The sequence below is a fragment of the Fusarium subglutinans genome (genome assembly GCF_013396075.1).
Source record: "Fusarium subglutinans strain NRRL 66333 chromosome Unknown NRRL66333_c0000170, whole genome shotgun sequence".
NCBI classification, from domain to species: domain Eukaryota; kingdom Fungi; phylum Ascomycota; class Sordariomycetes; order Hypocreales; family Nectriaceae; genus Fusarium; species Fusarium subglutinans.
Genome location: NW_023502233.1, coordinates 56176 through 71568, shown reverse-complemented (window position 1 = coordinate 71568; position 15393 = coordinate 56176). Strand labels below are relative to the sequence as shown.

At 47.9% G+C, this 15393-nt stretch overlaps 2 protein-coding genes across 2 annotated transcripts; both read left to right on the top strand.

Moving 5' to 3' along the window:
* Positions 1 to 1069: 1069 nt before the first annotated feature.
* On the top strand, positions 1070 to 1588 carry FSUBG_10152 (uncharacterized protein; the record flags this gene model as incomplete). Its single annotated transcript, XM_036674702.1, has 1 exon — positions 1070 to 1588. One exon carries the CDS (start codon positions 1070 to 1072, stop codon positions 1586 to 1588), a length of 519 nt encoding a protein of 172 aa, XP_036534371.1.
* Positions 1589 to 7501: 5913 nt separating this feature from the next.
* On the top strand, positions 7502 to 15326 carry FSUBG_10151 (YVC1 vacuolar cation channel; the record flags this gene model as incomplete). Its single annotated transcript, XM_036674701.1, has 13 exons — positions 7502 to 7694; positions 7745 to 7878; positions 7929 to 8177; positions 8226 to 9819; positions 9870 to 10026; positions 11014 to 11131; positions 11185 to 11801; positions 11853 to 12090; positions 12881 to 13193; positions 13250 to 13904; positions 13959 to 14276; positions 14325 to 14388; positions 14442 to 15326. 13 exons carry the CDS (start codon positions 7502 to 7504, stop codon positions 15324 to 15326), a joined length of 5535 nt encoding a protein of 1844 aa, XP_036534370.1.
* Positions 15327 to 15393: the final 67 nt, after the last annotated feature.

The following is a 15393-nucleotide window of genomic DNA, read 5'->3' as shown; positions in this document are numbered from 1 at the left end:
ATATGTTATTTCCAACAGGTACGCGTGGGCAATTGCTTCTTGGATTGCCAGATTCGCGGTGGGGGTTGGAGCTTGGGACAGCTGCGGCACAAATGACATCACGTTGAGCTCCTTAGCGCAGTGGAGCTCAATTGTTGAAAGCTGATGTATCGGCTTCTTGCGTGTGCTTTTTGTATGGGAAGATCATGATCGTGTTACACACTAGCAAAATGGCTCAACAACAATGATGATGTTTGTCGGGCGTCTTCACTCTTCAACAATTGATTTCTACTGTTTGCCTCGGGACAATAAGCTGCATATATCCACAGGTGGCCTCGCTGACGAATGACCTCTACCTATCGACGAATTACTACCAGTTGTGTGTAGGTACCTACCTACCTTATGCTGAAAGGAAAGTATCAACTTTTTTTTTTCGCTAGAAAGGATTAGACCGTGGAAAGAGAAGACATGTAGCCGATAGAACAATCTCTATATAGAGTCTTATCAATAGACTACTAGGTATTCAAAATAACTTGTTGGCAAGGAGTGTCTGGTGAAGTGTGATAAAGAGATCATCCTATTGACCATTGTAAGGGTTCCTGTTGTTGTTTTCTAGATACCTGTGAAGAAAATGGAAGGTAGGATGAAGAAGGAATATCTAGTACTTGCTTACTTAGCTGCTCAAACGGCTCTATATACCTGCAGAGTGCCTTCCGTTCCATTCCATCCATTGAAATGCATCTTGCCCGCACCTTCCTGTGTTCGCTACTGCTTTGCTGCCCACAGCTGAAGAAAAAAGCTCAACGACTACCCACAGAGATTTCTGAACCCTCACAGTTCAAGAGCGGATACGTTTATCAACGTCTAGTATTTCTTAGGCGAATTTATTTGCGTCTCATCGTCACTTCATACTACGAACCTTTCTACTACAGGCGGCTGGGCTCCCACAAACGATTTCCTCGAAAAGCCATACAACGATATCTAACTGAGAAGCTAGAGAAGCCCAGGATAGCAGGATGGCTTGATTTTACCGACCATACGAATCATACCTAGGGAGGACATGTATTCGAAATTTGACGAACGCGATACTATGGGGCACATCCTGCTTCAGCGACCAGATTCTACTCAACAGGCCACAAGTGAAAACCTGCCACACATCATGCTTGGAAATTGGCCTACGCAGACTCCAACTTGGCGCAACCACTGTCATGTGGTTTACATTGTCGACTTCAGGGTTCATTCTGAATCTGGGCGAGGAGACCCTTCCTTCACCTGCCGAGCGAACAGAATCCGCGATCACATAGAAAGTGGCCTATTCGTACAGACACATGCGAAAAGAATGTGCGGTCATCTTTACATGCCCAGAAAACACCCGATTTACGAGTATTATGTGCTTCAGAGCCAGAGACTCGATAACATTAGGCAGCACGAGTATTTCGAGTCCGATGCCGCCATAGGATTCATATTCAAGAAGGATTATCAAAACTCCTTCTACCAGATACTTCGGGAGATACAGTTACCGGACAAGTGGAACCCTGAGGACTCGGCTCTTCATAGACGCCATGACATCAACGTCCAACCTTCCCCTCCTGAAAACTCGACGGACTAGGTGACGGCTGTGCTTATAGTGATGGGAACAAGGAAGCTGTTGATGGAAGATGTGCCGAATGACTGGTACATAGATGACACAGGAGTGTTCCAGAAACATGGTCGACAGAAAACTGCTGTTCAAGATACTATTGTTTGCAAGGAGTCAACTTTGGTTGGGATCTTGTCGTGAACCTGAGAAACCAAGACGCCACATCTCGGAGCGATTGGCATGATATAACGTCAATGCAGTTATAAAAAAGATGTCATCAGGGGAATCTGAAACAATATTTTCCCCATGCAATTGAACAGTGCGGTGCATGATGTATGTTACATATGAGCATCTAACGATCGGAACGCTGTCTGAGTGATGCAGTGTTTGACCAGATCCGCTATTCAGTACCACAACACTACCGCATGAATATTGAAGTGAACTTGTGTTTTACATTTGTCTGGAGCGTTGGAACTTTGGCTGACGACTGTTGATATCTATTGTTTTGCTATCGAATAATGTTAACACGTTAAGTGCGTGCCGGATATCAAGGCCCGGAAAACCTGCTGTCATGGCTATACCTCCCATATTACCATCTTGGGAGTAGAGACTCAACAACATAGGACGATAAATATAGCACGTCTTGACTCACAGACCACAGTTTCAATAGTAATAATTGTTTACAGACCTGACACCGGAATCAACCGAGCCTGTACATGGGTATTTGCATAAAGGTCACGTACGTTACACTCATGTGCACTTTTTATTCACAATGAAGGCGGCTAGGCTCGTCCCGTTGGCAGAAGGGTGTTCGTTTCAGAATTAATCAAGGGTTGACAGGCCCATCCGGAACCCCGGATGGAGAGGCAACACGAAGATGGAGGAAACACATCACCTGTGCGCATTCGATCGTGATGAGATGCTTGCTATGCAAGGGATCTCCTTGCGTCCCGGTTCGCTAAGGGCCACTTAGGTCAGTATGTAACTATGCATTGTCTCTGAGTAGAATCAGAACAACATTTTGTGTGCATGCTGGCAGTGTCTTTGCTGCATGTCAGACATAGACATATTTTAGAGCGAACAAAGGGTCTAGTATTCCGTGTCTGAGTTGGCTTCTTGAAACCAGCATTAAAGGTTGGGGAGCACAGGTGAGATCAGAATTCCCTAAGTAAGGTATCTCCACATGGGACATGGTCGTTGAGAGTGGAGTTAACTCGATGTTACTCCGAGCTCTACAAGTCTTGAACGCTGAATCTTGGCCCATGTCTAAGCCGCAACCTCTTGCTTGGCAATGTATCCTCATATGCAGTCACAAGGCACGAAGGAGGAAGTCGATGCAGTATATCACCCGCTTTGACGTCCGCTTTCTTTTCCCAAAAGTTCTAGGATCAGGCAGGCTGAACTATCAGCTGAAGATGCAAGGTTCCAACTACTCCTGCATGCATATAAGTGCACAACCTTTCAACGGTTGGGTTCGGCTTTCTGTCTTCCCATTCCTATCCCTTGCCTCAAATGATATGTGAGAAGTGGCTGTCGAGACAGGTGGCTCTTGTTAGCCTTGAACCAGCTGTTGCTTGGTGATTGGTAGAAACCATGATTAGCATCAAAGTAAACCAGCCATCAGTATCTAGAGTGAAGGCTGGCGCTGTCTAGACCTCGAATCAGCTTAGCCATTGGAGAAACCGCCATGTCACAATGTCATCTACACAATCCTGTATCAATCAAAGCCGTTGTCATCGAATGAAAGAAAAAGGTGATGGCGTGGGAAGACAAGAATGCGGAGCGACAACCCGCGCATTTACGAAAACTGCTATATTCAGCCATGTCTCGCAAAAAGCCAACGTTAACGATTCCTCGATAGACGAGGACCACAAATGGATATGGATATGAGAAGGATGTGATTCTGACGATCGCCGACCAGCTCCGTGTATCAGGAGTTCTCTTTCGGATTGCCAAGCGTCAGGTTTGCGTGAAAACATGCCGTTTTAACTGGACCTGCTACTGCGATAATGCCCAAGATGGTGATCTTCGAAACTTTGGAGCCGTTTTTATTGTTGCATTCGCAGGTTGCTCTGCCGGCGATCGACAATGTCCCAAACCGCACCACAGTCGTTGCGCGCACGACAAGACAGGGAGCCAAGAACCAGGTACAGTACGTAAGGTACCGTTAGACTCGGGATACATTCAGTTGCTGACAGGGGGGACTCGCATGGCAGGCAAGGGGACCTGGAAAGATGAGGCACAGCACGCCAGAGACATGGGTCTGAGTTAAGAGAGACAAGGTGATGCGAGACATGCCGCAGTTGGAATGTGTGTATAGGCGCTAAAACGACAATGATAGTGTATAGACCAGTGAAATTGTAACTCTGAACCCCTTATCGTTGAAAAGTAGATACGAGCACCTCCTCCTTGATAAAAAACGGGCTGACTACGATTACAATGAAGATTGTCAATGAAATGCAGGGCCCTACGGAGTAGATGGAGTTGCTTTGGTTCTATTTTCTTTATTTCTCCACGACCAGTGGATTCACTCGCTCGCTAGAGCGTCATGACCTCACTCAGTCACACGGGCCTGTTTACCTAAGTAGTGGTGCATCGTAAAGTGAGGAAATGGCGGGAATGTTTAGCTACGTTATTCGAAGCAATCTGCGAATGGCCCGGGGACAAGATTACGGCATTGCAGTAATACATACAAGTGAAGTTCAATCTGCATCACCATCACAATAACATCGATAGCCAACACATATTGAACTATCCGTACAGGCAATTCTTTCCCCTCCATTAATAACCATCTCACGCACGCGGGCATCCACAGCGAGCCCGGAGCCGTCCATGAGTGCCCGCATAAGCAGGTGCAGGCACTTTAGCAGAGCCTTGTGCCCTTTGTCTAGCCCGAAGCGGGTGATGGTCCAATATACCCCTGACTTGGCACGCAAGGATGGGTCCCTTGTCTCTTGTTGCCCCTCAACAAGCGTTGATTGACAGAAAACTTATGCAGGCCTCTCGATCAGAAAAAAGATGAATCCCAAGAGACGAGGGCACTGTATGTCGCAAAGATGTTGTATCGACGCCAAAGAACACGCTTCTGATCATAACATATTTCTGCCTCACATGTATCTTGATCAATTCCAGTAGTGCAAAGATACTTACTTAGGTACTTATCTACTAAGGTATTGGATGTATTGGATACAAGGAAGTTCAAGTTCTTTTCCTGGCATCTTTTCCCTCCCCTTGTCAGGCACGAGGACTATTTTGGTGCCCCAAGCGCCACTGAGCACCTGTGGCAACCCTCCACTGCCCCTGTCTCCTGTCGTATCGTTTTGGAAGTTGTATGTGCTCTGTTATTAACTTCTGTTGCAGGTTGGTATAACCTTGGTGACTTGGCTTCAGCTTGGGCACCTAACGAGTCACAGCTTCTCAGCGTTTACTCATAGTGCTGTATCATTGAGGACGGATCATTCAGCTGACCGAGTTCTCAAACAACCGGAAGTTTGCTCAGAGTCTTTTTTTACCATATTCATCCTTGTATTTGGCCATATCTATAATCCTTGCCAACTATGAACCAGGATCCTCCCACTCACAGCCCAAATTTCCAACTACTTGCTGCATGTGTGTTTATCTGCACTCATGAATATGTAAAGAGCTCTTGAGATCATCCCCTCTGATCGACCTTGAGTCTGGCGGTCTGACGACCGGAGGATGATCAATCGCATGTCCAAGTAACCGAGCCTTCTTTTCTCAAAAGAAGCACGGGAGGTTTGCACTACCAAATTTAGACTACAAGCCTCTGTCAAAGTAACCCCGCCAACGCCGCAATTGCAACGCCTTCGTTCCACATGATTTCAAGAGGCGACTGGCCGTTCAGAATACTTCTTATAGAAGCAACAAGCAATTGGATTGAGCCTCGAGTCTTTTGTAGTGAAAGAAGAGAAGTACTGTACGGAGTACGGATACAGTTGACCTTGATCGGAACCAGGGGGCCGTTACAGAGCCCTTTGTTTCTTGTCCGCAAAATCACAGGGTCTCATTAACGAGTTAGGGTTTTTACTTATGTAGTACTGTAGCTACACGGGCCTGCCAGGCCCAACAACGTTAACAGTCCGGGTTGTTGCTGATCGTCATTCCTGTGGGTTCCCGTTGCAAGAGCCCGCTCTAACAACGATCATGTTTTTGGGCGGCATCACTCCACTCTGTCTCCCGTGAGTTTCGCCTCTGCCCCTGATCCCAGCAGGTACTGAACCCTTTCAGGGCTTGTTGGCCTTCTTCTGTTTCTTATCTATCTTACATATTCACGTAGTATGGCGGCTGGTGGTATGCATGGTAAGCGTATTTTGGTGAAGGGCTACTGCGGGTGATCTTGTCAATAGGTAGCTCATACTTGATGATTGACCGTTGAACGGTGTCCCGTCCGTTGTGTTAAATTCAGGTTTTGGTGGAAGGTATGGATGGTATTTGCAAAATACAGTAAGCCCTCAGGTTTAGTTAGCTTCAAAAGAAGCTCTACACCAACTCTGTAAGGTAGGTCGGTACCTAATACTCGTTCATCACCAGCGGTGGTAGACCACGTTATTCCATTCCCATACTACCACCTTCGCCTTAACTGGGCATCACCACCATCATCATCATCCATCCATCCACTACCGGTATTGCTCTCTCATCTCAGTTCAGGTACCGATCAAAAGGTACTGGCTGGACTGCACACGTAGTTGCTCGGAATCTCTGATTCGCCCTCTCTCCCTCCCCTTTCACTTGGTCTGCCTTCTGCCACCTCAGTCTCGTTTCCTGCCTGCTTTCCGTGACATTAGTTGCCCCTGATTCCTGCCTTGCCTTTGTTAGTACTTACCTGTCTTCTCCTTGGCCTCCTTTCCACTCGGACGTACAGTACATTAGTAGGCAGGTTCTCTAGGTAGAGTCACACAAACTTATCAGGTTCCTGTCACTTTTCTTCTGGATATCTTCTTCCGTTCTTCCAGTTCTTCTTCAGCGTCGATCATTTCCCTTGTCAAAAGCAGTTCATTATCCTTTCATTCATTGTCGCCGCTTGTTTCGCGCTGGCTTTAATTCCTCCTATTCTCCCCACACACACAAACAAGCGCAAGCCCACAACGTACGCACGACCCTGCAGCGTCGAACGCCAACGATCCACCGACCGTCCCACGCGCCGTCTCTCCCTCCTGAAGTCCGCGTCTCAGCCGTGCATAAATCTGCCCGGAATACACCAGGATCCATGTCTGGTACCTTGCAGTCCACTATCTAAACTACTCTGCTTCAAGTACCCTTTTAGCTCAGGTACTTCGCTTTGGGCTGCCTTGCCTGTACAATTCCATCACCCACGGCCCCCCCTTCCCCTTCCTGCCTCTGCCTTGTCCACCACCACCAACACCACCACCAACACCACCACCGCTACCTCCACTTTCGCTATCACCATCAACCTGCCGCCGTTTTGTTGTTCATTTTGCACTTCTTTCTTCCTTGAACGCCTCCTGCGCTCCTCGCGAGATCGAGGACTTTCAGAATTTCGCATCGCGACATACTGTCGCTCCCATTGAGCTACCGTTGCTGCTTCCCATCTGTCCATCCTCGCTTGTTTCTTGTCCTTTGTTTTCTGAGCAAATGTATTGCCGTTGCGCGCCTCCAACCGCCGTGCTCGCCTCATAACCATCGCCGATAACCTCCGTTGATGCAATCTTCATTATTTTGCGACTCCCGCTTTTGTACCACGAAAACCGTTGAACGCCGTCTACGCCTCACTGCTTGTCATTCACCTCGAACTGGTCGTTGCTTTCGCTGCCACACTTGACCTCGACTCATCATAATCGGGACAACTTGACTCGCTGCCCTTTGGCGCTGCACCTGCGCAATTGCTGCTTGTTGTCTGGGTCTAGAGGCATACAAGCCTGAACCATCGTTATCATAAATTGCAGTAAACACACTATGTCCATCATGTTACAAACACCATCTCGAGCTTCTACCGCCTCCTCCTCCTCTTTCCAGCCCATATCACGCCAAAATACCATGTCTTCCTACGACGGCTCGCGCTCTGCGCGCCAGTCGAAGCGCTACTCGATGTCAGCTCTCTACATGTCGATTTCTGCCAATGAGGGAGATCTACAGATAGAAGATGAGCTTGCCAAAGGTAGGCCTATGTGCACATTTCCAGAGGACAACCAGCTGATCTCATTCCAGCACAAAAGGCGCTGCGTGATCTCAAGTCTAAGATTTCATCACAGTCAAAGAAGAATTTCGTTTTGGAAAAAGATGTGCGCTATCTAGATTCCCGAATTGCGTTGCTTATCCAAAACCGTATGGCCCTGGAAGAGGTACGTCTCCAATCAACGTCGAAACGAACGAGTTCTGATTCGCGTTGTAGCAAAACGAAGTTGCTAGCCATCTCGAAGATGCCCTTGAAATGCAGCAGGGTGTCTTCCCTAACGACGACAAGACTCAGAAATACGGAAACCTTTTGTTTCTGCTCCAATCTGAACCTAGGCACATTGCACATCTCTGCAGGCTCGTCTCGATGTCTGAGATCGATTCCCTGCTCCAGACTGTCATGTTCACTATTTACGGAAACCAATACGAAAGTCGAGAGGAGCATCTCTTGCTCACTATGTTCCAGGTAAGCTTTCCACATCTTTGAAGGAGATACACGTCTCACATGCTCTAGTCCGTCTTGACATATCAGTTCGACAACACACCAGACTACTCCTCCTTGCTCCGCGCTAATACTCCCGTCTCTCGAATGATGACTACATACACCCGAAGAGGTCCTGGTCAAAGTTTCCTCAAAGCTGTGCTCGCTGATAGAATCAATGGTTTAATCGAGCTGAAAGATCTTGACTTGGAAATCAACCCGCTCAAGGTCTACGAGCGAATGATTGAACAGATCGAGGAGGATACTGGCCAACTGCCTCCCCATCTTCCCAAGGGAATAACTGGCGAACAAGCCGCCGAGAACCCTCAGGTTCAGGCCATCATTGAGCCCCGCTTAACTATGTTGACCGAGATTGCTAATGGCTTCTTGACCACCATTATTGAGGGCCTCGAGGAAGCGCCTTATGGTATCCGATGGATTTGCAAACAAATCAGGAGCCTAACCAAGCGCAAATACCCAGATGCTAATGACCAGGTCATTTGTACCTTGATCGGCGGATTCTTCTTTTTGCGCTTCATTAACCCTGCGATCGTTACCCCGAAATCTTACATGCTTATCGACGGAACCCCGGCCGAACGACCAAGACGAACTCTAACATATATCGCTAAGATGCTTCAGAACCTCGCGAACAAGCCATCCTACGCCAAGGAGCCGTACATGGCCAAGCTGCAGCCGTTCATTCACCAGAACAAGGATAGAATCAATAAGTTCATGCTCGATCTCTGCGAGGTCCAGGATTTCTATGAGAGCCTCGAGATGGATAATTATGTTGCCCTATCAAAGAAGGATCTCGAACTTGAGATTACCCTCAATGAAGTCTACGCCATGCACTCGTTGCTTGACAAGCATCATGACGAGCTGTGCAAGGATGACAATTCGCATCTTGCTATCATTATGTCGGAATTGGGATCATCACCCCCTCAGTTGCCACGAAAAGAGAACAGAGTCATCAACTTGCCTTTGTTTAGTAGATGGGAGTCAGCTATCGGCGATCTGACAGCAGCATTGGATATCACGCAGGAGGAGGTTTATTTCATGGAAGCCAAGTCGATTTTCGTACAAGTTATGCGATCGATCCCAGCAACTAGCGGGGTAGCTAGAAGACCACTGCGACTAGAACGCATTGCTGATGCCGCAGCTACAAATCGCAGTGACGCAGTAATGGTTCGCAAAGGCATCCGGGCCATGGAACTGTTATCCCAGCTTCAGGAATTGCGCGTTATCGACAAGGCCGATCAATTCAGCCTACTGCGGGACGAAGTTGAGCAGGAGCTTCAACATCTCGGATCACTCAAAGAGGGTGTTATCACTGAGACCCAGAAGCTGCAAGAAGTTTACAAGACGATCCGTGATCATAATGTCTATCTCAACGGACAACTCGAGACTTATAAAAGCTACCTGCACAACGTTCGATCACAGAGCGAGGGTACTAAGAGAAAGCAGCAGAAGCAGCAAGTCCTTGGTCCGTACAAGTTCACACACCAACAGCTTGAGAAGGAGGGCGTCATCCAGAAGAGTAATGTCCCCGACAACAGACGGGCGAACATCTACTTCAACTTTACCAGTCCACTACCTGGAACATTCGTCATTTCATTGCACTATAAGGGTAGGCTACTTTCATTCTCCTATCAATCTAGCATGCTAACTTGAAGACAGGTCGCAATAGGGGTCTACTTGAATTGGATCTGAAGCTTGATGATCTGCTTGAGATGCAAAAGGACAATCAGGATGACCTTGACCTGGAATATGTCCAGTTCAACGTGCCAAAGGTGCTGGCATTGTTGAACAAACGCTTCGCAAGGAAGAAGGGCTGGTAAACGATCTATAATGACAAAACGACTTTCAGCCACAAACATCTCGACACATATTGATCCATGTACTACGACCGCATCAGACGGAAGGCTTGGCGTTATGGATACTGATACCACGGAATATTCTGTTCTCTTCACCTTGGACCCGGAAGCTACTTGGAGGGCTTGTCACCATGGTTTCTTTTGTCAATTTTCATTTGTCTGTTTCCTTTTGGCATGAGCATTCCTTCATGTCTTGTGTTGTGGTAGTGAGGCGGATATGGATGGAGTGAGTGAGGTGGAAACCAGCGAGCAGGAAGGACTATTCTTTTATATACCGTATGCTTGTTTCTTGAACGGCGGTATTCTGCTTCGGCTGGTCCGTGGTGGGAGCCTGTTATGCGGAACCTTGTTTATATGTGCATGCCAGTAGTCTGTTAATGAGATGGATATTATCCTCCAAGGCATGAGAGTGGTGGCAGGATGATCATAGCTAAGGTATAAGGTAGGCTTTAGGCCTTGAACAGTGATAATGAACAACGGGCTTTAGGTTTTATCATGAGAACTTGAATTGTTAAATCTATATAGGTGAATTGTTATTTGACATGACTTGAAGCATGAAACACTGATTGACTACAAACAAGACAGAGATGCCTAGGTAGGTGTTGAACATTGACCTAGGCACGTCAGATGAACCGAGGAACCGAACGAACCTAGGATTGTGGAGAGCTTGGGGAAGAGGGGGCCACTAAAGGTCTGTCTGTAATCCCCCAGATCTGAACCTCGGCATCTTTAGTGACTAGCAAGGGGCCAATTGTTCAAGGGAAGCTCATCGAGTCAGTTCTCACATCCGGGGTACAATAACTCTTGACCTTGCAATTATCATTTAACCGTAGCTTCGCCAAACCATTCTTCAATTCATCTTTTATAACCTCCGACCTCTATCTCGTGACCCTGAACCTGCAAATCGACCGTCGATCATCCTTTCATCCACTCACCTGACAAAATAGCCACATAACTGTCCTAGGGATGGCTGGTAGAATTCGGCAGCCTGTTGATGAGGCTGCGCTCGAGAAATACATTTCTGAGCATGTCCCAACCATCAAAACACCGATTGACCTCAAACAGGTGAGCTCTCTGCTCGTACTCTTCTCAGTGTGATGGCTGCTGATGTTGCGCAGTTTGGTTTCGGTCAATCCAATCCTACATACCAGATTACTGCTTCAGATGGCCAACGTTTTGTGATGCGCAAGAAGCCACCTGGAAAGCTCCTTTCCAAGACAGCACACCAAGTAGAGCGTGAATACCGCATCATGCATGCTTTGGAGAACACTGATGTTGCAGTGCCCAAAACGTACTGTCTATGCGAGGATGACGCTGTTATTGGCACACCGTTCTATATCATGGAATTTCTCGACGGACGTATCTTTGAAGACTTTACCATGCCAGGCGTACAACCCGCCGATCGTGAGGCTATGTGGCGCGATGCCGTGATAACATTGGCACGGTTCCATGCAGTTGACTACAAGAAGGCCGGCCTAGAGAAGTTTGGCAAACCATCGGGTTTCTATTCACGACAGATCAAGACGTGGGTGACTATCTGTGGTAGCCAGGAGAAGGTCGTCGACATTGAGACCAAGGAGCCTGTTGGGAAGCTCCCTCACTTTGAGGAAACGGTTCGCTTCTTCAAGAACGAGCGTCTACAACCTAAGGACCGGGCAACACTGGTACATGGGGATTACAAGATTGATAATTTGGTATTTCACAAGAGTGAACCAAGGGTCATCGGAATCTTGGAGTATGCTCACCTTCCCAGACTCAAAGTCAGTTACTAACACATATTCTTCAGTTGGGAGATGTCTACTGTTGGCCACCCGCTCTCCGACATTTGCAACTTTCTTATGAATTTCTACTCGGCCAAATCCCCTGGTGCGACTCCTTTTGATGTATCGGGATTCCTTCCTGGCAAGACGCCTGGTCTTCCACCACCAGACAAGATCCTGGAGTGGTACACAAAGGAGAGTGGATACGATCCCCGATCTGAGGTTCCATGGGGAATGTCGTTCAGCATCTGGAAACTGGCTGGAGTTTGTCAAGGAATTGCGGCGCGATATGCGCTCAGACAGGCGAGTAGCGAGAAAGCGAAACATCACGCTGTGACGAGGGGATCTTTGGCCGAGTTCGCTTGGGCATTGGCGAAAGAGGCTGGCGCGGATGAGACTGGGACGAAACTATAGGATTGGTTGTTGTAATGCACGGAATGTCTGAGATCAGTGTCCCATGCGCAGATCTAGACTTTAGACAGTCTACGGGCAAGCTCAAGTGGATATACGGATAACTAGTATACCTTTGTTAAGATGTCAGATTGAATAAAGACAAGAAAAGGGATGGATTGATAGGTTATTGCTACTCTGTAAAGAACTTGCTTCCATTTATTTTCGCCAGCGGAATGATCAAGGTATCAACATCTTACGGTTAAATGATCCAATCACTGGTGTTTTAGAAGTAACACCCCAATATTCAAATCTGAAACGCTCTAATGGGACAGGAGTCTAGTCCAATGACGTTGCACTTCTGTGAACAATTCCTCCCTCACAACCTAAAATTGAGGATATACATACCTATATTTCAAATACTGATATCACCAGTGGCATTAATCAATTACCTCTGTCGCCTCTCTGCAAACCACCAGGTCCTTGCATCTATCCAATAGCGCCTTCACGCGACCTCTGGGGCGTTTCCAAGTATCTATCCTATCTTATCTCTCGCTACACCGAAAAGGGACAAACTTGATTTAAACCATCACCGACAACGCGATAACTTCAGTTCATCCTCTTTGTTCTGATCTTGTCCCCCCCTTAAACATTACTACTATAGGATTACCTGACTGGCCCTTTCATGGCTGGCAACACCCGCCGGCGCATCACGTTGCCGGATCCTGAGGAGCGACGACCTTTACTGAGTAGGCTCAGTACAGGCGGCCCAGAGAACCGCGATGCCCTGTATAGTTGCATGACAGACCCTCATAGTCACTTACCTGTGTATACCAACATACACCGTATTCGTCGCGACATCATCAGCGTTGTTGAGGACTATTTGAGCCTCGCCCAGCTGCAGGATCTGAGGATTAATGTTACAGTTGTGCGGCCGTTGGTTGATAAGTTCTATGGCCTCAACGACATCTCCATCAGTAAGAGAAGTGCTGTCCACCCCTTTTGAGGACCATTTACTGATATGATCTGATAGTCTACTGTTTGCTGGTAAACCGTGCTCAGTTTCTCGAAGAGCAGTCTCATCTCAATAACCGTCACAATGTGAACTTCACACGTGCTACTCTATGTGAGCTCATAGCTACGCGCATCCTGAGACGCTTTGGTGAAGTGCATGATGATGGCCATGACGGCCTTTTACTTCTGGCTCATATTCTAGTCGCTGGCTTTGAGCCATTCCAGAATGCCCCAGAAGAGATTCGAGAGGAGGCAGAGCGCACCACCTCCTGGGTTGATTACAAGACTCTGCCATCTCTAGAGGTGGCTATTGTCACTGAGAGCAAGCATTTCTTGAGTTCAGCGACTTGCCAAAAGGTCGTCAACGCCATATACGAGGGTCGAATTGTCTATACCCCCTCGACATTTTGGGACATCATCCCCGATCATTACAAGTTAAAGCCCATCTCTATTTATGATCCGCGCGAGTCCCCTCTTCTCAACCAATATCGACTGATTGTCCCTCGAACCCGAAATGTCCTCGAGTCGATCCAATTCGCCACGCTGCTCACTCTCTACGTTGCGGTTATGGTTCTTAGAAGGAAAAACCGGTATGGACCAACAGAAGCAGCTTTTTCTATCTTTGCTTTTGGATGGGGCTTGGATCAATTTGCTACTATTTTAGCACATGGCTGGTATGCTACAGACTTGCTAGTCGTGCTGTTACTCGAGTACTAACCTTTCGAAAGGAACGTCTATACCCAGAACCTGTGGTCATTCCTTGATGTGGCCTTTGTTCTCATCTACTGGGTATATCTTGTACTGCGGTTCTTGGGCTGGAAGCTTGGCGACGCGAACCTTGACGAACAAGCATTTGATGTGCTTGCACTCGCCGCTCCTGTCTTGGTTCCTCGACTTGCTTTCAATCTGCTGAGCGACAATCTCGTGTTCTTGTCCCTTAGGTCAATGATGGCGGACTTTTTCTTCCTCACAGCTCTATCTGCCTGGTGTTTCTTGGGGTTTCTGCTGTCACTTCTGTGGCTCGGTGAGGGGGCACACCCTATCCTGTAGGTTTCTGCACCACCTTGGTGAAACATGGTACTAATATGCATCAGAACAATATCGAAATGGATGATCTATATCTGGTTTGGATTGGATGGAACAGGTATTCATCGATCGGTCAGTCTTCGTCCCGCCCCCGTACGCTTGGCACATCCTGACATCTCTATTAGACCGAGTTTCACTGGCTGCTAGGACCTAGTGTGATGGTAGCCTTCGCTTTCCTCGGGAACACCCTCTTCCTTACCATCCTTGTATCGATGCTTTCCAACACATTCAGTAACATTTCGTCAAACGCCATAGCGGAGATTAGTTTCCGCCGAGCAGTTCTGACACTTGAGGGCGTCAAGGCTGACGCTGTGTTCGCATACCAACCCCCGTTCAACATCCTCGCTGTATTCCTATTCATCCCGCTTAAATTCGTCGTGAGTCCGCGCTGGTTCCACAAGATCCACGTCACGGCGGTCAAAATCCTGAATCTCCCTCTCCTACTCATCATCGCTGTTGCTGAGCGCCGTCTGCTCTGGCCTTCCCGTGAGATCGAAGACCCAACCGAGATCAAAGCTTCGCCCCCGACAAAGAGCCAGTTTTGGAAGAAGTGGCGGCTGACGGTTCACCGAGACCTTCGCGCCGTCTTTCAAGTGCCGCCGCCTGATACTGTCCACGACGACATCGCTGTCGATGATGATCTCACGCATCATCTCATCCGTCGACAGTTCACACGCAATGCGACAAATGATATAGAGCCCCGCAACCTACATAACACCTCTAGGCCCGATCCCGGAGCTCGACGGCCATCGCGACGAGATTCCATGTTTCCAGGGATCCCACCCCAGAAGCTTCGAGGTTCTTTCTCCGAGAATGACATGTTTGAGGGAACCACAGATAGGCTGGCCAATATGGAAAAGGCGATACGGCGTATGGAAACGATGCTATCTCGCCTGGTTCCATCTGTCGAGGACGCCATCAGCGATGATGAGCTGGAGCAAAGTGGGACACTTAGGGGAGACAATACTGCCGAGTCGTCATTTAGAGGTTTAGCGGATCGTGATTCATGATCATTGCATGGTGTTTGGATATGAGTATAAACAGAATTGCACACGCGAAGAGCCAGGCAAGGGCGTT